Source organism: Catharus ustulatus, chromosome 1, assembly GCF_009819885.2.
Source record: "Catharus ustulatus isolate bCatUst1 chromosome 1, bCatUst1.pri.v2, whole genome shotgun sequence".
NCBI lineage: Eukaryota > Metazoa > Chordata > Aves > Passeriformes > Turdidae > Catharus > Catharus ustulatus.
In genome coordinates, this window is record NC_046221.1 from 7169795 (window position 1) to 7197613 (window position 27819).

A 27819-nucleotide genomic window follows, 5' to 3' on the forward strand; every position below is an offset into this window, starting at 1 on the left:
CCCAACTGGTTTCTATTGTGAAGCAGAAAAACGATTCTGGCAAAGGCTTTCTATGGGAGGGAGGCCACACAGATGTGAGGGGTGAGCTGAAAAAGAGACATTTTAGCAGGAAATTGGTCTCTGTGTGAGCTCTCTGAGCTGCAAATCCCTCTTTCATAGGGTGACTGGAAATGGCAGGACCCTCTTGTCCCTAAACCCTGGCTTTTTTGGGCTCTGGTGTTATGAACAAGGGTAGCATTTGCCTCAGGTTGCCCCAGAGGGATGGTGCAGCTTTGTGTCCCCTCTACTCCATGCCATGGTTTGTAATAATAATGTACCTTATTGGTACAAACCCACCCAGAACAAGTTCATGCAGAAAACTCCATTTAAGCAGTGATGAGTGTGTGATTGCTGGTGCAGCCCTGTGAAACTCATTGGAAACGTCACCACTTTGGCATTTCATCACTGTAACTTAAGGGAACACAACCCTGACAAAAATGACATGAAATTTCCCATTAACCTTTAAGTGCAATCACAGTGTATATTTTAAATGGCCACACAGAGACAAGGAATCCTTCATGAACACAACTAGAAAACAACAGATCTATTTTTACTGGATGTTTTCAGGCCTTATTCAGTACATTAAAATTAATGGGCAAAAATTTTTCTACATTCCTGTGCTATTAAAAAAGAAAAAACATCCAAACCACCTCATTCAATTTCTCATCTTGTACCAGCCTGTTCTAACAGGAACTGAGGCAGTTTGCCAAAGGCTAATGATTCAGTTTTATATGATTAGTTTCTTTAGCCAGAACCAGATATTTAGAGGAACTAATAATTTGTTGCACTGCTAATCTCTAAAATGCCTGCAAGGACTCACATCTACCCACACTGAAGTGTAGCCATGAATCTTTTCGTTCATATTTTTGCTCCATATTTTTGGAATTAATATATTAATGTAAGAAAAGAACAGTGGCAAGATTATATGACCCATATAATTTTTCATAGCTTGGCATCACAAGGATGTATAAGCATAAACAACATAAGGGAGAAGTATCCAGATAGAAGCTGGAGGTTTAATTAGAGAAAATTATGTGGCTATAAAATTGTCTGTATTATTCATAGCTGACCTTGATCAATCAAACTGTCTTTAAGTGGGGGCACAGCATAACCTGGCTGTGTTCCTGGAGTTTAGAACAGACTTCTGTATCTCAGAGTGGCATTTTGATGGTGCCTGATAGTTTGGGGTGCCTTTATTCTTGAGTGTAACATGGAAAGAACTCTGATATATTCAGAAATGTGGTGAAAATCAGTTCCCTCTGTGATCACTTGTGCTGGGTGTTTTGGACTCTGATATTATTGATAATTTCTAAAAATGTAGCATGTTGTAATCATAGACTTTGTTCCTGTATCCTTCTAAGCCAACACAGCTGGGGTTCATAAGGGAACCTCCAGGCTTCTTTATGATCCTGACTATAATACACTAAACACTGCATTTGCTGGTGCATATCACACAGTACTTAGCTCCTAGATAGCTGAAAAGACATCTGCCCAATCTGCAGATAACAATGTAAAAAATGTTCCTCTTTTCATTCTGTATCTGAGGCAGCAGTGGGAGCCCACCTCTTAACTCCTGAAATCTGCAATGCCTCTTTTTTCTCCCCAGGTGTTGCACTGTGAAATCCAACATTAAAAAAGGGAAAAAAAAAAAAAAAGCTTTTCAATAGAAAAGGAAAAGGGGAAAAAAAGGATTTTCCTATAATAAATTGACTCAGATTGGGTCCTGTGGCCAATGCCCATCTCAATTGTCATAAAAATTAACATAGGAATTACCAGATCAGAATGTCACAGATTAATGCTCCATCTGGTCCAGCGTTCTCTTTCCAGAAGTGACTTACACCAGATGCTTCAAGGGAGGAATAAAATATTAAACATTTAGAGAATGCTTTAAGTGCCCTAACCAGCCACTAACGTGGTCATTGGGCATCTGCTTGGAAATCTAGTGGCAGAAGGAGCCTGCCAGCATTTCTACTTTCCTAGTAAATAGAGCAAAGAAATGCCCTTCCCTGTGGGACATTGGTATCCAGCCCTGGGCACATTTATCATTCCTCCTGTCCTGGTGTGCTCACGTGCATCCAGATGAACACACAAATCCTGCTCCTGGAAGTGCAAAAACCTGCAAGGGTTGCAAGGAGAAGGATTTTATCAGAGGTGGTGCAAAATTGCTCAGAATGCTCAGGGGGCAGGTTTTGTTTTAATGAAGCAGAGACATTTCCATCTGATCCAGTCACCTTAAAATCCCTTTATGATCAAAAGAGCAATAATGGCACTTCCAGGTCCTTGCTCTTCCACCTGGATTTAGGTTCCTCCCGTGACTTCACAGACCTGAGCTCCATTGCCTTCCAAAGCTGTCCAGGATGGCTTTGCTCAGACCTCCATGTCTGTGTTTCACCAAATGAGCCCCACCTTTGGAGGCAAAGCTAATATTTTTAGAAATATAAGGGGCTTTAAGGAATTAGATCCAAAACATTTGAGGCTCTTGAGGACATATTTCAGTCTGTCCCTTTGCTGAGCCTCCCTTATTGCCCAGCAGTAATTACATCTAACAGAGTCTGGATGGTTATGGGAATGGGATAAGAAGCTTTTTCCCTCTAACTAGCAGCTCAAAATGATCCATCTTCATAATGACCCAAATGTGTTGGCAGTGGATGGCCATGAATGGGTTGATTGCATCGCTAATGGTCGATCACACAAAATGCCCTCTGGATTAACATTAATTGGTCACCTTGGTGGGGACTTCAAATGAAAAATCTGTCTGAACAGGGGTAGCAATTGGGTTTTGCTTCCCCTGTAAAATTTGTCCTTTAAAGGAGGAGAAGCCCTGAGGGAATGGTGGCACAATCACTGGATGCAGAGAGTGGCTTGTCCTCCCCATGCCTGGCATCTTCGAAAGTCTGTGTCTGATTGCTTTTTCATGTTGTTTATAATTCTATATTTGTTTATCTAAAATACAGATTATATTCTTAGGGGTAGAAAAATAGCTTTCTGTGTATCTTCTTTAAACCTAATTTGTTGACCTTTCATGTTTTGTTTTTTTGCTGGGGACAAGCTGACTTTAGGCAGCTCAGCAGCTCTAGTGAAAATAATAACAGGGTTGGTAAACCACTGCTATTCCTAACAACCCAGGAATACACAGGATAGACAAACAAAAGCAGAAATCTTCAAGGCAGTGTTGTACCAATCAATGTCAGAGAGCAACACAATTTAGACTAAAAACAAAACACACTCTGCCAGAGTGCAATGCACCATTAAATACAATTGTAAACAATTTTATCTGTACCTAAAAAGGGACAGAAATAGAAACTGTCTCTATAAAATAGCATCTATTAAGCCTGAGAAGGAATCTATACCATAGATGGAAAATTAACTTTTAAAGTGTAACCCCAGGTATTGTTTAATGCCTGTTGTCACAGGGACACACAGTGATATTTTTTATTTATTTCTAGAGTAATGGTAAAGGGGAAAACAGTCCTTAGGTCTTCATGCAGGCATGGCATAGAATAATGAGCTTGGAAATTTAACTTTTCAACTGTAGCAGCCAGGCTAGATTGCCTGCAAAAGTTGTCAGATCAGTGAAACTTTCCAAACTCAGGCTGGAAAAATATCTGACAGGAACTGCTTAACTCTTTACTCCTGTTTGTAAATTGGTTTATTTTAGTTTAATTTCAGAGAATCAGGACTTTCTTACAACAAGAGGTAATATAATTTACTGTAATTTGTTATGTGTGGAAAAGGTTTACAGTGAGCTGTCAAACTGCCAAAATCCAGTGGAGGACAGCCCTGGAGATGCTTGTTCTGGAAACTTTTGCTTAGCTGGGCTGCCCCAGCTGCAGGAGCGAGGGGATGCTCAGAGAGATCTGGTAACTCCGACCAGTGTGCCTTCCCATGGATCCCAGGGCTCTAGTCTATTCATATTTGACAATTTTAATAAAGTTGGCCTTTCAGGAGGGTGGGTTTGAGTGTTTTTTTGTATTTCTGTCTGTCCACTTCACTCTTCTACTCCTTTTCTTAGCACTCTTGCTCCCAGGCAAGAAGGGGGGGTTTGTCCAAAGAGAGGACAGGAGAGGCCAAAGTCCTCAGTCTCTTTTGCTGCAGACCAAAGCCCAAGGGCTCTGGGCTCCTGATGCACAGCATGTCACAGATCATCAGTGCTGCTGGCCAAGGGGCCAGCACTTCACACTGAACCCACTGGTGTAAATCAGGAGTAGGTGATGCTGTACATCTGCCATGTAGGTGAGAATGGAAGTTTTCAGGTTTAAAAATCACAATTTAAGAAAAAAACTCTGTAATTTCTATCTGGTTTTACCTTCAATATGAGTAAGAAGATTTTTACTTTTGGCACTGAATTTCCATAAAGATATTTGGTATTTTGTATACCACAGTCTAAACACGCTGGCAGAAATGGGGCAATGATGCTTTTTCTTCTCTACAGCTTTTATACAAGCTGAGACACAGAACACTTGCAGTGGAGGGAAGGAGCACCTGTTAAAAACCTCATACTGGGATCCTAAAATCTGTGTAGCTGAGTTTGATGAAGACACTGCTTGCAAAAAGTACAAAATCTATAACAAATGGGGCCTTTTAGTGACAGACAGTGGAGATGGCAGGCTGTCTCAGATTATCTTGTTCCACCAGGAGCCCACACTGCTTTCAGGCTTTCTCTCTGCCATCTCCTGCAGACTGGAAATCAGCCACTGAGTGTGACTTGGAACAACTAAGCAGAAATAGGTGCTGCATTTTGCAAAGACTCCATGCCTGCCTATGTGCACTTATATATGAGGACTTTTTTTCCCTTCATATTTCTCTAGCACAGTGCATGGATGTGCCTGCAGTATTCATTTGAGTTAATATATATGCAAATAGTGGAGACCATTAAATCGACATTATTTCCTCCTGCTAATGATCTTCAGTACTGTCACACTGCTGCACTGTGGCTTCTTCCCAGTGCTTTTTGCTTGCAAACAGCTGATTCCCTGCCCTGTGAGGGCTGGTGTTTCCATGAAGCACTGGGCAGGCTCAGGAGCTCAGTGAAATTCCCAGCATGAGGGGCTGGAAGGCAATGCCAGAGGAGGGAGCTGCTTGTCCTCAGCCTGCCAACAATGGTTTGAACACGGTGGCCTGCTGTGAGCCAGATCAATGTGCTGATAATTGAACTGACCTGCCCTGAAAATAACCTGGTAAGAAAAGCTGAATTTTCTGATCTGCCTCACAATGTTTTATTGCCACAACTGCAGTGTGCCACATACTCAAGGGAGGAACTTCATCAAAAGTATATCCTGGGTTTACCTACCATTGAGATAAAGTGAGCAGGAGTTTGTGTTCAGACATCTGTGTGGCTCACATGGGCACCATCTGACAGGACAGTGTGGGATGGCAATGGGAATGTTGTCCTTGGTCTCCTTATAGTGACAGTCAGCAGGAAAATACTGTTTGGGGGTGAATTGGGATCCAATCCTGCTTCTGAGCACGCAGCAGAATCAGTGCTGTCAGTGGCAGAATGAGTACAGCCAGTCCTGGAAGCAAGGGAAGAATGAAACACATCAGTTTTCTGTGTTTTGGCTAAAAGCTGCCATCATCTTCAGAGGCTACGATGGGCAGCTCAGGCTGGAGATAGGGGAAAGCTGGAGGTGTGAAAATTCTTCTCTCCAGGCTTGTATCCATGAGTCACAACTATCTGTGGGCAGAGCTGGCCACAACATCCTCCTGTCACTGTGGCCTTGTGTGTTTGCACCTGTTTTCATCACAGCTCAGCTACAATGTCCAAGCCACTGTGAGATCTTCACGAAACGAGATGGAGAGCTGGGTGTTTCAGTTCTGCTCCTTTTACTTCCAGCAGTTATTATCATCCAGTAATACAGGGGGTATTTTTGCTCTGGCTTTTTCTCCATGAGTTTGGAATCTCACTTCCCCTGTTCTCTGTTTTGGGCTGTGGCTCTGGGGTACCATGTCCCTTTCCAGAGTCAATTAATAAGCTGTGATGGAAATCAGTGTGATTCTACTTCTTTCTCTTCTGAGGACATCATAAGCTAACAGGACTGCAGATTGACATATTTTCCTCTCCTGTAGCTTTTGTTTGTTAGCTTTTCATTAGCTTTTGTTTGTTTGTTTGTATTTTTATATTTTTTTTACTTGTCAGAACATTCTGCATCTGGCTGTTGTGATGATTCCCAGTGCAGGGGTATGACCAGATCATGTCCTGGTGAGCAAATGAACCCAGGGGCTTATACAGGTAAATAGAGAAAGTTAGAGCAGTCCTAAGACCACTTCATGGGGCAGTGTGCTCTCACTGGGAGCAGAAAAGGGTCACAGCTGGTGCTCACAGGGCAGCTGAGCATCAGGTTCAACTTGCAAAGATGTTTGCCTAATTCTGTCAGCAGAGCACTGTGAAGAGTAGGAAATTGGTAGCAGCTTTTCAGGATTTCATAATGCAGGCACCCTGTAATCTGTTCCCCTCATAAACCACTCAGAATGATCTTAGATTCATGTAACATTTATTCCTTTCTGCTTTTATTGGGAAGATAACCCAGAGTTAGATGGTAACAAACCATTTTCTGTTTTTTAGCTTGCATTTGTTCTTTCTGGTTTATCCATGTCTGCCCAGGGTCAGTGTCAAATTTGGGGTTAAATAGTCTTCCCCATTCCTGCTTCCTTTCCCAGTGTATTTATAGATGGCAGCCTTCCTTTAATCAGGCTCCAGTAGTTTCTGTCACGAGAAGTTTCTCCACTGCCCCAAATCATTTGCCAGCAATTATTTGCCTCTGTTCTGGTTTTGTATTCATTGCTCATGAATATGAGTGACCAAAATTGTACCCACTATCCAAATGAGGTGTCAGCAGTACTTCTGTGATTTCCTATTAATATTTCTCAGCAAAGGCTTTCCCAGTAACTCCTTGCAGTGCAGATTTTGTTTTCACCACCTTCCACACTGGTGGTTTATAATCCTGTGATTGATTACTGCAATCAAACCTTCTTCCTCTTCTGTTAATTTGAGAGCTGCTATAGGAACCAAATTATACTTACAGGAACACACATAGTGTTATTGCACTCAGTAAATGCAGCTGAGGTGGGATTTTGAGCTTGCAGTAAATATTCTGGGATGATTTCACTCCATTATGTTTAACTAAATTACTGGGTAAAAGCTGAGCATCTCACCTTACTGGAAGCAAAGCAGCAAAACTCACAGCAGCAGCCACTGCTCGATGGCACAAATGTGCAACCCAGCAAGGCAGCCAAATGGAGAAAGTTAATACTGAAGATTAATACTTAATACTGAAAGTAAATAATCTGTAAGAGCTTGTGGGAAATTTGGCAGTTGCATTTTTTTTTTTTTTGAAACATCAATATGATTTCTTTGTGCCTGTGTTTGTCGCCATTTCTTCACCTGTTTCTTCCAAAGTGCAGGTTGTGTAGAAGAAATGTTATGGTTCAGTGAAAAGAGAACAGGAATGTAAGGATGTTTATTAAGAGGTCAGAGTTTATGGAAAGGAGTTGAAGGACATGAGAAAGTGATTTGGTCATTAATATTTCCAACCCCCTCAAACCCCCTCACCTTGTCAGCATGACCTGGGAAATGCCAGTGCTCTGACATTTGTGTGCCTCAGACTTCCTGAGCCTAGAGAGAAGTTGGTCTCCCAAAGTGCAACTGTCAGAGTAATAGTGAATGAACTGTGGCAGTTTATTTCTGAATTAGGATTTTATCATGAAACTGTGTTAAAAATGTGCTGAAAGCCACTTTTCAGCACATTAGAATGTCAAAAGCCCTTAAGTTGGTGAAAGCATTTTGAATGACTCTGCAGTGGCTTTAATTCAGAAGAAATATTTCCCCTTGCTCCTGACCATAACAGTCAAACCACAAAGGAGAAATCCACAGGGCAGAGCCAGGTTTGGCTTGACCTTGGCCTGGATGTGCTTTGTTGTTTATAAGCCCTGGTCACAGCAAACAAAAGAATTCTCCTGAAAAGTTTCACTTCTTGCAGCATGGAAAGCCAGAAGTTTGTTCCCATCTTTTGAGGACAAAGGAATACAAAGCACATTCTTGTACTGCTTAGAGGAGCCATTTCAGGGAGAGATTCCATTTCATTTTGGGTATCACTGGAGTCCAGGAAAGTGCACTTTCAGCTGTGGGTGTCTGGTGGTGAATAAACAAAGCTGGGAAAGAGGAGAATGGCACTGAGGTAGTGCCCAGCTCTCAGTGGGCAGGCAGATGTGAGCACACAGCTGCTCCTCTGGGCTGGCTCAGAGGCACAGCCCCAGCAGAAGTCACAGCTGTGCCTGCAGTCACAGCACGTGCTCCAGAACAGCACTTGTCTGCACCGAGCTTGACTGAAGTGCTTGGGGCCTCAATACTGATTGCATAACGTCAGCAAGGGTTTCTACACATTCTCTTACATCTAACTAATCATTAACTAATCTGACTAACAATAAATGCTAAGAAAATTGAAATATTCTTATCCGTCTCTTCAGTGCAGTCAGATTAAGGGTGTATTGCCAGAATGACAGAAGAGTAAGTCTGAAAAGGTTTGGAATACTGTCAGATAATTGAGAGGCTGATTACTAAAGGGATATGAAGAAATTTAATGAAGTATAGCTAGTCCTTTCAGATAAACATGAAATTAATCACTTTTATTCTTTATTGAACAGGTTATTGAACCTTTGAGATAAAGGTTCAAGGTATTGAACTTTTATCTGAAAGGTCAGATTTCACTGCCATTAAAATGAATGGGAATGCTCCTCATGGAACAACATTAGGACTCTGATACTAAATGTGAGAATAAAATAATCAAGTAGATCCACAGGACCAGTGTGTCACTTCCATAATTAGCACATAACAGCTCTTGATGCCGACTAAATTTGGTATCCACATTTTGAAATGGATCTTTACATTTAGTGAAACATCTCACAGCCATTAGGAAGTGAAGGTCAGGTCCCAAATTACAGGTCAATGCACATCCCCATGTGGGTTTGCTGTACCCTGTGAATAATGGCACAATTAGGACATTACAGGTTCAGCCCCACAACGCTCCTGCCTCCCCATGCAGAGAGGGAGAGAAAAGGTTTCATCAGGGCTGTGTGAGTATTGACCAGAATATCGAAGGTGATCAGTGTAATCTGATCAGGTACACCCTGCACTGTGTAAGATGGGGACAGGAGCTGTGATGCTCCTTCTGTGGCACAGGGATGAGCATGAATGGCAGCACAATGTGACAAAGAAAGTGCCATCAGTCACATAAGAACATTATGGCCACTCCTTTTCTTATTGAGACAGCCAGTCACAACACCAGGTATTCAAAGCAAATCTCTTACATAACTCTGCTGGATGAGTTCCTCCCAGCATCTGGGTTACACCATCAGGCTTTCAGTCAGAGCTGACACTTCAGAAGGGTGTCCTCTGTGGTCACATCTGTAGAGGTGGCCTCTTATGCTCCTCCACACTGCAGAAGATCAGCTTGGGAGTTGTAACTACCAGCAATAAATCAGTGTTTGTCAAACAAACTTATTTTCTCATTCCAAAAATGAATTTAAGTTATGGTAGGGGGTTTTATGTCTTACCAGAGAGGGATATTTCACACTCTTTCTGCTTTCTTTTCCATTTCCTGAAATTATAAAAGGGAACATAGGAAGCCCAGATGTATGAACAATAAAACCAAATGGTCCTTCTCTCTTATAGTCCTGTGAGCTGGGTAGCATGAACTGTGATTAAAATTTTTATGGTCAGGACTTTCTATGGGGCATCCATCCTGGACAGATTCTCTCACTGATGTCTTCCCTTCATAAAAAAATTGGTGGAATTTCATGGGTAACTGATTGATTTTCAGGAACTTAAAAATTAATATCTCTGCATTTTCTATTTTATATGATATTTTATTTTAATTTAAAGAGAGACAAAGAATTAAAAACAATTTAGGAGGAATGAGATGTCTGTAGGTGCCCACAATCATGCAAATCTCCCACCCTTAAGAAACCACAGAAATAAAGTAGAAAAGACTGAGGTATTTCTCAGCTTCATTCCCTTGCAGCACATTGCAGATATTTTTGTAATATCATGTGATTTCCATGCTGCTTAAGTAGCTTGGGTTTTTGGGGTTCTTTAAAATATAGGATTAAAACAATCCCTTTGTAAAGACTCATCATGACGGTGCTTTAAAGTGCCATGACTGTCAGCTCACAAGTCATCTTAAAGTTGGATGGCTGACATAATAGCATCTTTTTTTCTTTTTTTTTTCCACTGACCTAAATCAAGCATTGGCTGGATCAAGACTTCTCCCTATATCATCTCAAAGAAGGGATTTTGGCTTTCTTTTTTTTTTTTTTATGCCTATGTTCAGCTATTGGTTACTTTATGCTGAGCTGTGAACTGTGTGGTTGTTGGAAGCAGCATTAAAAGCCAGGGAGTGCCTCTGTTTTCAAGAATATCCATCACTCTGCTGTTTTGGGCTCCTGACTGGTTGTAAAATATGTCTACAGCCACATAGGATATGTACTTGATCTGCAGACCTCAGAGATGAACAAAACTAAATTGTCCAGAATGAAGAAATTTAAAAAAATATGGAGGGTGAGTGAAAAATATGCATCAATCTCTTAAAAAGATTGCAATGGTAGCAAATAAATTGCAAGCAGATGATTCTGGTGTTTGTGGACTTGGCTGCATGCACGTTGCTTGATGAGACTTTTTATTGCAGGGTTTGATTGTATGCTTTTTTTTTTCTTGCATATTAGCTGCATCTTTGCAAATTTCTCGAGACATTAAGCATTCAAGTTTATTTGACTTCTGAGAAAAGTTTCAGAGAATTTGCAACAACAACATTTGTACAGTAAGATATCTTGAGGAAACTAAGCTAAACTGATTTCCTCTGTGGCCTTTAAAAATGCCATTTAAGGTTGGATGAATATAAAAAAGGCATTACAAAAAATAAAAAAGCCTCTTTTCCCCTCAGGCTGTGTTTTAGAGCTGAGATACTTTACAGCTGAACTAAATGGAACATGGTTAAAGCCCCTGCAGCATTGGAATCTAACATGATGGTCAAATTAAATCATAATAGGTTGTCATATTTACTTTATAAGCAATTACATGACTTATAGGTTGGAAATAAGAAAAATTAAACTGATGATTCTTTAAAAAATGTGAAGTTAATGTGGTGCAACAAGTGAAACTGGCATCTCTCTGATGTCTCATGATCTGGGTCTTCTTGAAAAGTTTGGGGTTAGTTTTTCTCATTGCAAAAATTGCTGCAAAGAGTAGCCATCTTAAAAGGAATTTAAAAGTCTTTAAATAAAATTGTTTGGATGCTTTCAGAAGATGGGGCTCTGATATCAGTTAATTGTGTAAATTATGTTACATTATTAATTAAATAATGTGTATTTTCCCTGATCTGAAGCTCAGTTGACTTGCTTAGTGATAACATTGATTTGACAACTTTAACTTAGCTTTGGTTTTATATTCATTCATATCATTTGATATTCAATGATGAGAAATGCTTAATTTCCATAATGTACAGCAATTTATAGTCAGGGCATTGAGTACTACAGGACATTCACATTTATAAGTCTGTTCAAATAGATGTAACATCTCTATTTACGGTTTTGTTTGTTGAAAAGTGTTATTGCCTGAGTGAAAATTATATTTTAATCATCATACAAGTTTCATTTGTGCAAACAGGCAGTTTCCTTAGAAATTAAAACAGATCCATTAAGCATAAGTAGATATTATATCATATTAAGTGACATGAGATAATTGCTGTAGTCAAAGCATGGTGCTTAAATGGGCTCTGGGAGTGGTTTAGTTGTAAGAGACAAAATGTCCTTCTTGGATAGAAGTATTTTATTTGCATACAGCCATGTCTGTAGTTGTGCAGCTGAACACTTTGTCCTTTACCTCCCATTTGTGAAAGCTATTTAACTGCAGGCTATTAGGCATCCTTTAATTGATGCATTTTCTGCTCTTCTCCCTGAAGCATTTGTCCCTGCTCCATCATTGTGGTACCTGGCATTTCAGGGTAATACAGCTCAAAATTAAACTGCTGCAGAATCAGATGTCAGTTTTAAATGCTACTCTTTTCTTTTTTTCCTATCCCAAACTATTCTGGATAGGAGTACATTGAAATCTCAAAGAGGGCTTTTATGGTTGGGATTAAACCAGAGGGGTTAGCCCTTATATTGTGCAGAGTTTGCTTTTATAATAGGCCATAATATATTAATGCAGGAGATTATATGTCTGTGATACGGCACACAGTCCCTTCCTCCACTTAACTCTCAGCATTAACTTGCTCAGTATTTATGGATATATCAAAATTATGATTTACACTATACTTATCATTAACATCCCTGCAATAGCTCTCCATAGTTCTTGCCATCCTTCAGAATCCAGCCATAAAATGAAGAGATTAACAGATAATTAAATTAAATCCTTAATTATTTGGGGATGATGAATTCACTCTGTGATTCCAGAAAGGTATAGAGAGTCTTTTTCACAGGCAGTATAAATTGAAACCAGTGGAGCTGTGATGATTTATGCCTTCTTGATGATCTGACTCACACTGTTAATTTTCTGCTCCTCTTTTAAAAACATATTAATAAAAAATGGATGTAGGAACTGTTTATTAAAATATGAAGCTTTCAAGATATTTTTGAAATATTATGTACACTCCAAGATAGCACTGCTTGAAAAGTGTCTGTCATTTTTCACATCAAATAGAATGTCCTTCAGCAAAAGGCAGGGCAACCTCACTTTTGTTTCTCCAGAGGTTTCTGCCATCTATGGGATGCCTCTCATTGTTTTCAACCAATTCTTGATCTGGCCTGTGTTTCATGCTGATCTCCAAAGGGTTGGAATATATCACTGACAGTTAAATCTTCCAAAGTGTTTGGCAGATATCCACTCCTGCTGGAGAAGTTGCTGGTTACTAAACACTCCTGAAGATACAGCCAAATTAGCCAATAAGGACATAAAGCCAAACTTACCAGTAAAACCATCCCAGGGAAATTAATTAAAGGGTCAAAAAAAAAGCAGAAACAATAAGTCAGTCTTACTGTATTTAATTCTGAGTATATTTGCTCAAAAAATCTGCCTGCAGTCATTATAAAGCAAATTACAGATGATGGAATTTGATGGGAATGCTGGGCTGTGGTGAGGACTGAGGGTTGTAATTTTTACCTCAGGTACTGGGCTGTTGTGAGACCTTGTTAGTAACGGTTCTTCCTGATGCTGAGATGTCTGGTTAACACTTACCTCTAGATTGGAAAAAAAAAAAAACAACTGTGCTGAGTTTTCATGGCAATAAAAAAGTAAAGCAATTGTCATGGAAACATGAAAATTGGTATGAAAGTCTATAATGGCTACTTCAAAGCCACTGATTCTCTTGTGTAAGCCTTTATTTAGAAAAGAGCTTAGAGCAGACATTATTTACTCAATAGGACACTCCATTGTGATCCATCATACCTGTAAGTGTTTCAGCTCCAGGTTTTTTAATGCATTTTTGACCCAATAGATTATGATGGCTATAAAACCCTATTATGGCCTTTCATGCAAAGTGTTTGAAGGTGTTTGGAGCAAATATGCCTTTTTGAAAAATCCCTATAATTTGTTCCAGAAAATGCTTATGGTAGTGGGCTGGAGCAATTTGTTCTCTTCAGGAAGAGCTCCTGGAACTGTCACCAATTCCATCAGGCAGCTGTACTTTCCTACTTCATAATTTTTGTATTTCAAGCTGTAAATTGGTATAAAAACACTGATTCTGGAGCAATTTTTAAGTCTGTCTGATTCTTGAATACACATCTTGATAAATATTATTTTAAGTAGCTTGTGTTAGCATGTATAGGTACTGAAATGAAGAAAGAATGTCTTATTTAAGTGATGTTAAAATAACACTATATTTAAAAAAAATTATAGCCTGAGCCCCAGCCTTCAAGGCAACAAGGCTGAGGGGTTTTAAGCTGTTAACAGAATGTGTGTCCAGAATTTTAGGGCTTTCCTTCTCCCTTGAGTGGTAGTGCCCTTTCATTGCCGAGCACAGGGTATGAGTGCAAGTTCCAGATTGCCCATCAGTATGGTGCAGCTTTAAATTTGGGGAATTCCATTTCTTCCTTGCAGCATGCAGGATAGCTGCTCCTGGGCTGGTCAGAGTATCCTGCAGCAGCTCTGCCTAAGCAAGAACTGATGTAAGAGCTGATGGCCCCAGATTTGGATGAGTGAAGATGGATTTAGCAAGGGAACATGCATCTCCGGAGATTTCTTGATGGTTTCTTTTCTGCCTCTCCCTCTAGTAGCTTTTGACAGGAGGCTAATGGCTGCAACAGCCCATCAATTAGCACTCTCCCCACTTCCCATTTCCATGGATGCTGCTCCCATCCCCTGCAGCAGGCACTAATGGGAGAAGGATGACTGGGAGGGAGAGGGAGGAGGCATCTGGAAGTCTGTGAACCACCCTCAGCACAGGCAGGTGGGGAAAGGCTTGGGCTGAGCACATCCTGAAGGCAAGGTCCTGCAGCAGAGGATGAGCCTGCAGCACCCATGGGTTCATGCCCAGGTGGACGTGGAGCAGCCCTCTGGCAACTTGAGCAGCGAGGACCTGCCTGAGGATGATCTGGTTAGTGCTGGCAGGTAGGAATGGGTCTGAGAGGAGCAAAGATGGCACAGAGCCCCCCAGTCTGAGGTACAGGTGTGGGAGATATCCTGGGGGAGCTGTTTATTGCATTGGCAGAGGGCAATGGAGGGGTCAGGGGGTGCTTTTGTGGCTCTCCCTTTGCATTCTCCTCTCCTCCCTTTGCTGGCTTTGTGAGCAGGTGGAGGAAAGGGGGAGGAAAGGACGGGCTGGAGCAGCTCACACCACCTCTGCTTCTGCTGGGACCAACTCCAGTCCCTCAGGCTCCTTTGTCCCCTGGAGCAACAGTGAAAGAAGTTTGTAGACCAGTGTGGGTCAGCTCTTTTCTCACAGGCAACAAGCAATAGGATAAGAGAGAAAGGACCAAAGTTATGCTAGGGGAGGTTTAGATTGGATATCAGGAAAAATTTCTTCACCAAAAGAGCTGTCAGGCTGCCCAGGGAAGTGCTGGAGTCACCATCCCTGAAAGTGTTCAAAAAATATGTAGATGTGGTGCTTAGATGCACAGTTTAGTGGTGGGCTTGGCAGTGTCAGGTTCATGATTGGACTCAGTGATCTTTTCCAGTCCAAAAGACTTTCCCAAGATTAAAGATTCTGTGATTCTGCGTGGGTTTTAGTTCCTGTGATTATGGATTGGTTTGGTTGTGTCCACTTCAAGTCCTCTGCTTTCAAGAACTGCTCATGGCTGAATCAGGAGGCTGCACCGTTCTCCCTCTGGAGATTCTTGTCCTGGCCCAGGACTCAGCCGTGCTCTATGGACTCACTTGGAAAGTGCTCAGAAAGGTGAACCAAGAAATGGTTGCTCAAAAATAACCATTTCCACATGAATGTGAATCAGTCACTTATAACTTTCTGTTTATGAAAAAGATCAAATGTTCACCTTGAGGAGGCATTTGAGCATTTCTTGCTCTCTGTGAGATACATTTTTCTAGTGAGGGTGGCAGAAAACAAACTGCATTGATTTAAAATAATAAGGAAAAGCATTTTAATATGTTCTTGGGCATAACAATTAGTGCCACAGGGGTCTTCCTTGCAAAGATGAGTTTGCTCAAACTGGTCTTGGTTATTCAGGGCTGTCCTTCGTGTTGTGAAACTGGTGAGAAAAACCCTAACAATCAATAGAAATTGTACATTACAGATTTTGCTGTGTGTTGCTGCTTTTATAACTCTTACAAGTTTTCTAATTATACTTAAATATTAGTATGTGGCGTATTGGTTCAGTAGGGGAACTACTTAATTCACTTCATGTTCAAGGGGTAGATGTTTTACTGCTCAATCCCTGAGGTCAGTAGGGGACTCTCAACTGTGGTAAAGCTCTTAAGTGTAAACTGGATTGGAGAATAATTTACACATGCTTGCAAATCTCAGTGAGCAGCCTTTAAATTGCTTGATTTAAGGTTTTAAGTGGACTTGGTAAATCAATCTACAAATACATCCTAGTGCAGCTTTAGATACAAATGTACCACACTCTGTTTTAAAAAGCTGCTTTCTGCTTTCCATTTGAATTTTGCAAACCCCTTTGGATATAAAATAATTGTGAAACTTAACCCACTGATCCTGCAAACCCTTATTCAGATGAGTGATTCCATTTGTGACAACAGCTCTTTTGGTTTCTGTGGGAACTGCCTATAAAATTAAATATATCTATACATGTTTACTGTCCTGTCAGGAAAAATTATTGAATTGTTGAAAAATGAATGGCATTGGGTGCTCACTGTCCTGGCAGTGTTAGAGGTTTTTGGATAGAGCTGAGATGTAGCTGAGCCATAGCTACAGACCAGGGATTTAAGAGTGGTTCTCTGATGGACTTGGATTTATCTCCCTCTCCTGTGGGATGCAAAACCCTGGCAATAAATTGCAAGGGAGACCCTCCCAGGGGGAAAACCCTTCACCCCCAACATTTTGGCTGCCTTAGCAAGTTCCTTTCAGGTTGTTTTATCTGAGGATATCAGAAATGCTGCTTGTTTAATACCAGGGATGACATCAGGGTGTCTGTAGCACAGGGACAGCATTTCTACAAAAGAAATTATGCTCTCAGAATATTGCACTGCAATTCAAGCAATTCAGCAACCTGAAGCTAAAATGGAAAATTGAGCAAGAAATGAACATGAAAATGAGTATTTCCAGCTTAACTCGTTTTTGTAAATCACTTTTCACCTGTGATCCTCCTTTCACAATAGGCCATGCTAGGAAGTTGACTGCACATCTGTTCATGAGACATTGCTGCTGTACTGATGGCTGCCTGTAATCACTGCTAGCAGTGACAGCAGGCTGTACAAAATTCACTCCAGCATTTCTGCATTTCCACTGTGCATGATAGGATCTGAGGTTTCTGGAGTAAAATCCTTGTAGCCATAACCAGACCTCCAGGCAGTTACTGCAGCTCAAATCTTAGATGCTGAGGGTCTTCTGGGTGAATGCATCTGATTTAAGAAGCCATGTGGCACGGGGACTAAGCTGCATTTCTTGCACAGAGAAGTGGCTTCAAATTTTCTGTTCTTATTTAAATTAGAGGCAACGTATTCATAATTGCTTTAATTTATTTTTAAATTATGAAGGGAGGGGAAAGGAGGAGGAACAGCACAAGAATTCAGCCCTTCTGTTCAGGGACAGCACGAGCAGATTCTCTGATTTTGCATTCATAGAATCATGATTTGGGTTGGAAGGGACCTTAAAGATCATCATTATTTACCTCCAGGGTGGAAGGCTCTCTTCCTACCACTGCTCAGTCTGGTATTGCTCTCTTCTCTACATCAGCACATCCTGAAAGCAATGATGGGGAGCTGGGACTTCTCCTTTGATTTGTTTTCTGTAGCCACAATGGTCTTCTTGACAGAGTCTTGGAGGTTTTGGAAATAAAGGGTCTGTGTGCCATGATTGGATGTAGGATTTTGAGTTTAGTCTTGCTAATTTAAGCTCCTAAATAGGACCTAGCCTCCTCCAAGCAGAAAAAGAAAAAAACCCTAAACAAACCAGTGAACAGGTTTGTCTTCCAAAAAGTCAGGGTCAGGGTTAGATTCAATGGAGCAGAAGCTGAATGTAATGTATTTACATTTGGCAAAAATACGTGTTTATGCAAAAAACATGGGCTTTTTATTGCCTGTATTAAAGAACTCACAAAATACTGATGTCAAAGCTCCCACCTCACACATTTTTAATACAACAATGGACTGCATGCTGGAGGGATGTGGAGATGTCTCTGAGGACAGAGTGACTCTTGACTGGCAATTTCATGATCCCCTGAGGGCAGAGATGGGTTGTCCTGCTCATCCCTGGACCACAGTCCCAGCACAAGGCAGATCTTCCTTGTAGAGACCTGCTACCCCCATGCCCCAAAGAGCTGAGGGGTCCCTGTGCTCTGTGGGTCTGGGGGATCTGGGCTGTGCTGTGACAGAGCTCACTGGCACAACTGGACCCCTCCCCAGTGCAAAAAGCTGAGCAGGGAGCAGCCCTGTCCCTTTTTCTGACATCTCCATTGAGAAAGGCCCTTCTACAGAGGCTTCCTTACCCATCTCAGTCAGAGTTTTCCTCCTCTGAGTGGAGGGCAAGTGTTCATTACCCCAGAGCTCTTGCATCTTTGGTCCCACAAATAGTTTACATAAGCAAGAAAGCACATAAGCTTGGTCCAGGCTGGCACCTGAGGAACACTGCTGCTGGTTAATTTGCATGTGCCCTGCTATATTTAATCTGAAAATTTTATAGGTTATACTCATGGGAGCTAATGTGCAGAATTTAATGGCAAATAGCACCGTCACTAAAGGTCTAATATAAAAATTTATTATTGGGGTTTGTGTGTGTCTTGTTTGTTTTTTGGGGTTTTTTTTATTTTAAAGGATGTTGAAATTATCCTGGGCTCCTCTTGACCCTCTCTCCCTAAGGGGAGTTGTGACTTCTCCTCCTTTGCCCAGCAGCAGCACTGGAGGGTGGGAAGGTGAAAATATCCTTGAAGTGTGGCACAGAATAACTGTTTGGTAGATAATTGCTGCATTTAGAGAGGGTACAGAATTAATGGTATGATGTCCTTCTGGCAAAAAAATTGCATGGATTAGAGAAGCAGTGCTAATAATTCAGAATGCCTCTGCAAATGGCAAATGCAGAAGTCTGCATAATTGCACAAATTTGGTGAGTGTAAAAGCCATGTAAAAGTAATGATTTCTGATGGTAATGAATAAAATGGCAGATCTTTCAGTTCAAAAAGAATTTGTTTATGCAGACTCTGGAGTCTGCTGAAATCTGAGGACTCACTGCTTTTGCCTTTTACTGGGTGCCCTGTGGCAAGGTGTTACCAGTTCCTGTCTGCAGGCAGGATGACTGGCTGCTGCCCACACCCCATCTCACATGGCGATAATCAGTGTTCTCCAGCCTTGGCTGAAGATATCTTAGTCTGGAGGACTGGTCAGGAAGGTGGTTACTTCCTCCCCCTCCAATGATTTTTGGACAGTTTTTCCACAAGTTAATAACCAGATTTTCCCTTTGCATTCCACCACCAGAGCAGCTCCCTGATCACTTTTGTCCCCACTTTAGACATATCATTGTTGAGTTTCTGGCCATTTTCCTCCTATGATGATTTCCTTTTATTACCATTGGCTTCCAAACAGCTCACATGCGAGACAAAACAGTAAACACATTTCTGAGTGTTCACTGTTCTCTTCTAAGAGCTACACGAGGGAAGAAGGGAGGTTTCTTGCACCCTTCTGAGGTCAGTCTTAATTTCATCATTCTTGCTCATTGACAAAAAGGAAATGCTCTTTACTTTTTCTGCGCCAAGAAAAGGACAACATCTGGAGCTGAGTGGTGCCAGCAGAAACCCTGCTGCTGGTAAAAAGACCAGAGGGCACAGATATTCAACCATGAGGTTGGATGGAGACTTTATAGGGTGCATTTGAGAGCATGTAGCTTAATTCTGTCAGCCTCAGAGACTGGGGAGGTCTGTTTTAATGTATTGTCTCAGTCTCACCATCAGCGAAAAGCATTTTTTGTTGTGGAAATCTGTCTGTAATTAAAGGTACCCATTTGTTTTGAACATGTCTGTTGTGCATTAGAGTAGCTGAGCTGCATTCCACAGACCTTCTCAGAGGATAAAGTTGTGCAGTAACAAAGAGAGGGGCTGGAGGGGGTGTTCTGGTGTACCCCACAACCATATTCCCATCTAGATTTGGATTTGTACAGAGCTGAGTCCTTGGAGGGAGGGAGGAAAGCCTCAGTGTTTCCTTGGTTAGCCCTTTGGGAATATGGCCAGACTCCTGGCTGAAGAGTCAACAGTGTGATAGAATTTAGGATCATTTGCTTTGAAACAAGGATCTGACCTGTACAGACTTTGGAAAGGCTCTACTGGGCACTTCTTACCTTTCCTTCTCTTGTCCTGTGTTGCTCCCCATAAAGCTTGGAGCAAGCACTTGCTGTGCCACATGAAAGAAACAGGTTTATGGCAGCTTTCTGAATTTCAGTTTTTATTGCTGTTGTCAGGCTGCTCCTGAGAACCAAGCATCTCTCAAATAGTGACTTGATTGGCAATAAGGAGATGGGGTATTCCTCTCCACAACATCTGCTGCAGTTTCTGTGTACAGCAGCTGATGGGGCAAAAAGTCCTCTTGCAGAAGGAAAAATCATTACATTGTCTTTCTTTTGGTGAAGAGCAATCCCCTCTGGACATGAACGATGAGAGATGGCTGCAAAAGACACAGTAGGGTGAAGTTTTTTGACACTTAGCTCTTCACAGAGGTACTTTAAATAGATGTTACAGACATATTTCCAGCTCTGGATGCAGTGGTGCTCCCTATCAAAACTGCCAGAATTATTTGTTTGCTCAGATAATGAAGCAGTAATGGCATATATTGCAGAGAACAAATCCAGCTTATTTTAAAAGCAATAAAATAATAAAATGAAGCTGAGATTTTAGTTTTTTTAACATACATGGATATTTTCCCACAGGTCATGGGGTTTGTGGTGACACATAAATTCTTTCTGGATTCTTCTTTAATAAATTTTGGCTTTTTGGATGTGAATTATCTGTTTTCTGTTTTTTCTTGGTTTAGGCCAGATATTTGCTTCTGTGAAAAGTCCTCCTTGTGTTTCATATCTCCCCACTACTTCTAATGTTACAAACAGAGAATGTTTTCCATATTTCTGCTCCTAAGCACTCTAAAACCACTGGGATGCTCCAAGGGCTGTGTCTGAGCAGCCAGACACACCTGATGAAGGTTTTGCAGAGAGAGGAAGCTCTGTGAAATTCATTATTAAAAGCTCTCAGGCTCTTTCTTTGGCCGCTGGGACTGCCCTGATGGTGATTCTGCTCCTGCTGCTCCATCACTGAGTGCTGTGGGACTCCCACCAGGAGTTTTCAGGGTGCAGCAGGTCTGGGCTCAGCCTGGTGCCCAGGATTTCTGCTTTGCAGGGGATGCTGGGTGGGTGTGTTACTGCTGGTACCCTTCAGGTATCTAAATTGTACCTATTTTCCTTCCTCTTTCTCTCCCCACATTAATTTCTTGTCTGCCTGTTGTACACCAGCACAAAGTAAAGAGGATTCTACCTTTTGATTTGTGATAAAAGTGATTCTAAAAATATCTTAAAGAGACCCCCCTGGCCTTTCTTCCTACCAAATCAAATCCAGAAATCATGTTTGCCTCTTTGTTTTGCTTTCTGCTGTGAATTATTTTTGTCTCCTCACTCTTTTACAGAATTACACTATGATCAAAGGATTGGAACAATTAATGCAAAAAAGACCATTAAAATATGTATAAAATGCTTTGATTTAATGACTACTAATGCAGATGTGAGTTTATAACAGTTTACATATTTATGAAAGATGTAAACATGAGGAAAACAAGAAAACATTTGTCATAACAAGTTGGAGTTTAATTTACACTCATGGAATGAAATTTTAAATGGAATAATGTATGATGAATTTAAAGAAAATTGTGCTGCCTATAACATCTCTTCAGCTATAAAATAGTTCACAGAAGATGCCACTAAATCCCTCTGCTATTATATTAAAAATTTCAACTGACCTAGAGGAAACACTAAAATATTGATTTGGGAGACCCAGTCTTGCATCACTAAAAAGGTGGTCTGAACGATGGAGTGGTTGGGAGTGTTTTCCATCACTAATTCCCAAGATCCAATGGTCTTTAAATTTGATGAGATGTGCAGAGGAGACACAGTTTCATTTTTTGTGCTATGCAGTGAGCTAAACAGCAACTGCTGCAATGTATTCCAGCCTTCATGAGCCTGTGATGGTATTGCACCTAATTGCTTTGCAGACTGTATTAGATTTTAGCTTGATGCCCCTTAGAAGAAAAAAAAACAAAAGAAATTTCTTAATTCCTTTCTGCACCAGAAGTGCTTTGATAAAGAAGTGCTGATGTTGTTCTGGCAGAAGCAGTGTCTGTGCAGAGTGCTTGGGATGGGTCCAGAGACACCAATCTGTTAGACCACCTATGGCAAAATTTATTCCTCAGCCCCTTGTTTAGAAATTTGTCAGGACAGCATAAGCAGTAATTAATTCTGAAGCAGCCCACCGAGGCAAGCAAGCCTCATTTTCCAGGTTAGGCTCCTCAGAGAAGATGGTGAAGCTCTCCCAGAGCTGTGAATATGTGCTGGTTTGTGCACTGGAGTTACTCAGCACCTTTCAAAATCAACTTGTTTGGAGTACCTGCAAATGGGCTTACATGCCTTGCATGAATCTTCTAGGTTAGAAAACTGAACTTTACACTCCAGCCTGAAAAAACTGAGGGCAAATTCAGCATTTAAACATAAATACAACCACATCACACCAGTGGGGTGGCACAGCAGCTCCTGAGAGCCTCAGTGTGTCCCTGCCCAGAGGGCTGGCACTGACAATAATCTGGAGCAGCATTTCACCTGGTGGGGAGATGTGCTGTAATGGGAGAAAAGGGACAGAGCTGTGCAAGGCTTTCAGAACCTGGCCATGGCTTGCATTCTGAAAGAGCCTTTATCAGACAAGACAGCACACCAGGATGCAATTTGCTGTGTAGACTCCAGATAGAGTTGGGAGCCATGAGATTCTAAGCAAGTGGAGCACTTGAACTAGCAAATGCAAATAATTTTATTTTGAATTTTACACATGTACTAGAAGGGCATACAGAGATGATGTGGCAGATACATGGATTACAGTCACACAGAATATATGAATGTGTAATTATGTGGATAGGAAGTGACAAAGAAAATAAATGTAAAAAATGAGAATTTGTTAAAATCAGCACAGAAAATGATCAGCAACAGGCAGGTAACTTAATAGTGGAGAAAATCTTTCCTGACTTAGCTCAATCTGTGTTAAGATTCATGAGAGGTTTCAGGCATCTGCTGATGTAAAGCAGGCTTAATGCTGAGGAACAACATCTTGTACAAACCAATCTACCTTTTATTTTCTAAAACTTGTATGACTTTAGCTTAATTTCTCTAAGGCAACTAAATATGGTATTATTAAATTATCTTAATATGACCATGGTAAACAAATACCCGTACTGCTGATATGATTTTTCTCTCTGTAAAGTAATGAATATATTTATTCACTGATTTGTAACTCAGCTGGATTTCTGACTTCTGCCTATAGAAAGCTCCAGGCCACTTCTTTTGAATCTCTTTGCTTCTAATCTTTTCTGGAAATCTTTATTTTCTATTAGCATAACTAAACAGAGCAAATGAAGCCTACAGCTGTTACTTGCCTATGCTAAGCTCCTTCATGTATTGTTACATTATTCTGGATATCTGATTGTTGTTCCTTGTATTATCTTTTGCTCAGTAAGACACACAGTACTACAGAAAGATTTAAGATTAAATGATAGGAGTGCACTTAGCTCAGCCTTTCTGCTGTAGTTTGGAATTATTTGGGATTTAGGTCAGTCATCTAAGGATTCATCTCCTAACTAGAAGATAGATTTTCTTTGAATCATTAAGTCTCACAGGTCTCTTCTTCCCACATCCCTGAAGTGGTTCTTTCATTTATAAGCTCCTGGCATGCTCAGATAATTTTCTTACATGGCTTGACACAGTATCAAAGTCCATTACTCACTTACCAGCCCTAATCCATCCTCTGGCCTCCCTGCAGTGGAACGAGCTGAATCTCCATCCTCCCTGGGACTCAGCCAAGCCCTGGCCAAGGATGGCTCACAAAAAGCCTTCTTATAAACAGCAAAATCCCCTCACTTGCAAGCCCAGACCTGGGGGCAGGCATTCCTCTTTTGGTCACAAACTCAACACAGGGGGCAGGAGGAATAGAAAAATGGCAAAGAATTGACAAACTTCAATACAAATAGGAGTTTGACATAGATCTGGAGTTCTTCGTGTCAAATGTAATTTAGAAGAGTTCTGGGGTCCCTAAAAATTTTAATTACAGTAATTTCATGATTATAAGCTGCACTGTTTTGACTAAAATTTTGGTCCGAACCCAAAGTGCATCTTATAATCAGATGTGGCTTATATATGGACAAAGAATGAAAAGTTTCTGTTTTAGTTTGGAGGACAGGTATCTGCTGAGAAAGGCAGGAGCTTCTCTTTGAAATGGAGAATGTAAACCCCCTCCCTCCAAATTATTACAATTTTGAAATCAAGGGGCTTTCAGGCAAAGATACGGGAATTAGGAATAACAGTTCTTTACTAGGGAAATTAAAATAAAAATACAGTACTACAAAGAAACAAACTCCAAACCCTGACAAAGTCAGAGTACAACCTGACACCCGTCAGGCAGGGTGTTGGCAGCAGTCCCATTCCATGGTGGCTGCATCCTCCTGCACTGACAGATGTGGCTCAGTTGGAGCAGTGCTCCTGTACAAGGTGCAGTTTCCCTCCGGAGCTCCAGTGGTGATGTGGAGAAATCCGGTTTTCCTCTGGAGTCCAGTGGAGAAAGGGGCTCCCTTAGTGTCCCAAAACCTCTGTTTTTATCTTGGTAAGAAATGTTGGGCTCTTCTCCCTGGCTGGAGCAACTCCCAATGGGATGCAGTAATTTTATCAGTCCCACAGTGGGACTCAATGGCCATGAGCAGAAAATGACTGGCTGGAGGAAGGATGGGTTGTGAAAAGATAAAGAACAATGCCCTGCCTGGTTTCAATGGATGGCCCATTAGCAGAATATCTCCAGCAGAGATCAGGATCACTGCCCCCACCCTCAACAGATGGTGATAGAACAGATACCTTTTATCACACTCTGTATTGTAATGTGCAGCTTATAATCAGGTGCAGCTTGTGTATGGACAAAGAACGAAAAGTTGCCGACACCCAGAAGTGCAGCTTATACTCAGTGCGGCTTATAATCATGAAATTACTGTATATCTATATATCTATATATCTATATCTCTTTCCTTACACACAGACATGAAAACCCCGTGGTCACACTGCACATGATGTGGATGTACAAGTGCAGCAATCCTCCTCAGGGAGGAGAGGTGTATTTGGTGTGTTGCTTCACCAAAAGGTGTTTGGAGAGAACTTTGAACACTGTTAGCAGCAGAGCCATTCCAGCAGTACAAACTTGGGGAAGATGAACCTCTCTTAACTTAAATGAACTCTGTGTAGGTTGAAAAACCCCTTTTCAACACTGCCAAGTGTTTGAAGTGAAAATCTGCACGTTGTGAGGGAATGATTGAAGTGTGAAAAGCACCTGTCCACGAGAAGCCTCTGAAGGATCCCAGCTGCTCTGATCAGTGTGGATCAGTGCCACACAAGCCAGTGCTGTGCTGCTCTCTCTTTGTGCTGTGCATTTCTCCTGCCCCAGTGCCAGTGCTCAGCTCATGCCCTAGCACCAAGGAGCTGCCTGTCAAATTCAACATCACCAGACCACCCTGACACTGAAAAAGAGCAACAGGACCCAGAATTGGGGTGGCCAGCTTAGCTGGTGGGCTGGCACAGGGTGAGAGAATAAAAAGCTTCATAATCCAGGGATGCAAAGAGAAGTTTTGCAGGGAGCAGAGATCACATGCATGAGTGGTGCTGTTTGGATTGCATGAGCATGGCAAAATTCACAGGGAATTTGGAAAGAGAAGTTGACCCATGTGAAAGTTGCCTCTGTTTTTCAGTTGAGGGAGACAAATCCTCTTGTTCTGATTCTGCAAAAGTTCTCACAACAGAGTTGGGTTTCTGCAATCCTTTGGCCAAAGGACCAGCACCTTCCTACTCCCATCTCCATAGGCACAAGGCGCTTGCAGTGGTCCCATTCAAAACCCAAAACTATGCTTGAGACCTCAGGCTACATTTCCCAAGACTGTGCAAGCCCAGCCTTGTTACCAGGGTTTGTCTCAGGCTGTATCAAGGCTGTTCTCCATCGCAATCACAAGCCAGATTTCAGAAAAGGTGATCAAAATGAAAAGAGGGTGGCAGGCAGCTAAGGTGAAGTGATGCCTGAGCAGGGAGTAAAATGACACTTGGTTAGAGGGACTCTTAGAGGTACCAGTAAGCACTTGTGGTGGGCATATTTTTTCTGCAGGGAAAAAATAACCCTTCATGGTTTGAGGCTTTTTTGTTGTTGTTGTTGTCTTTTAGTGTGGTTTTTTGGCTGGGATTTTTGTTTTGTTTGTTAGTTTTCTTGTTTTTGTGGTTGTTAGGGTTTTTATCCCCCAGTATCCTTATTATCAATTGTTGCCATACAGCAACTGCTGTGTATTTCTGAAATAGAAGGCACCCTTCAATATCTGTTCAGAGATTTTGACAATGTGATTGGTTGAATACGCTGCAACTCGTGAATTGTGAATGTCCTATAAATATTTTAAAACTCCTGTTCCAGCTACAGACTCCCTGAAATCCATACTGAGACTTCATTTTCCTGACAGATGCCTTTGTATTTGGGATTCTGTCTGGTCTTGCTGCTGCAAAATCTAATCAAGAAAAGCAGGTCACTGCTGGTTTGAGCTTACTCTCGAGGTGTTTGGGTTGGGGTTGCATTGCAGTTGGCTCCAGCTTCTTGCACACTCTTGTAATCTCAGACCATTCTCCCAGACCAATGGGCTACAGGTCCCTTTGCTGAAATAACACTTCCACACTGCACTAGCAAGCTGGGAAAATAATATCCACTGAGGGGGGAGAAAGGTTTAGGCACAGCAGTGATCAGGGTTAGATTTGTGCATAGATCAATGGCAGTGAAACACCCTTGAAAAATCTCTGCCTCAAAGCAACGTTTGACTTGCCTAATGTTCTCATTTTGTCTTGTTGGGGGAGCTTATGATAAAATGTTATGATAATCTCAAGGGATCATTTAATTCCTCTGCTGAATCACTGTTTGCAATAGGCATACTTTTTCTACATAAACATGAATTAAATCAGAGTTTCAGGACTTAGTAGCTGGAGGAATTTCCATAAAAATTTGGGATATGAAAGGAATACAGCATCTGCCCCTCTGTTATTTCCATTAGGGTGACCAACAGAGTGTAAATTAGCTCCAGCCTATGTGTATCAAGTCAATAATAGCAGGACTAACAGGAAGAAATGTAGATTTTTAAAATTTATGTCCTGTAGGATTGAGCATAATTTTATGTTTGGCTTACCCATTGTATTCATGCCTACCAATACCTTCCAATTATCTACAAATACTCGCTAGAAGGCTCCTACACTGACCAGATATTTTACAATAGATTTTACTATTATTCTGTGATGTTTACTTTAACAGGTTTAGAGCCTTCTACACTCTTTCAAATACTGGACTTTTCAAAAATCCAAAAGCTCTCAGCTGACTATCTTAATGAAATATTTCAGAGTCACTCCAGTTGTGTCTTGTTTTCTGCACTCTATAATAATCACCCAACATTTACTCTCTGGTTATGTAATTTATAAAATTCATCTGCTAACTAAAAGTCAGATTCACTGACAAATAATAAAGGCAAGTGAGATGTCTTCTGTAAAGGTTAAGTGCATACTTTATTTGCAACAGAGGATTAAGGATCTTCCCCACAAAGTTTTTTGTATCTGAGTAACCCTGTAAAAATAATTTTCTTTCTTTACATTTTGTAGTTGTAGAATTTTCTGAATCCTCTCTGCTGTGGATGCTCTTCAGGGTGAATTCTCCAGTGCCTCCTAACATGATTGCTTTTGTCATCTATCACTTCATTTTGTACAGATGTTTGCCCTCATCTGTCTTCCCTACCAGGCTGCCCATTTGCACAGACCTGTGGGAATTTTAATATATTTCTTGAACTTTATTGTGTTGAATTCTTTTGAGTAGCCACAAGTCCAAAATTGA

At 41.2% G+C, this 27819-nt stretch overlaps 1 protein-coding gene across 4 annotated transcripts in view; it reads left to right on the forward strand.

The window, feature by feature from the left end:
- The window catches only part of DPP6 (dipeptidyl peptidase like 6), a 573188-nt gene that overhangs the window by 257808 nt on the left and 287561 nt on the right, over window positions 1–27819 (forward strand). The window contains exon 1 of one of the 4 annotated variants that reach the window (XM_033054005.2): window positions 10442–10591. The exons of the other annotated variants lie outside the window; for them this stretch is intronic. Within the exon in view, the coding sequence (XP_032909896.1) occupies window positions 10541–10591 (51 nt within the window). The 5' untranslated portion in view covers window positions 10442–10540. Of the gene's footprint in view, window positions 1–10441; window positions 10592–27819 lie in introns of those variants that run through there. 4 annotated transcript variants of the gene reach the window in all.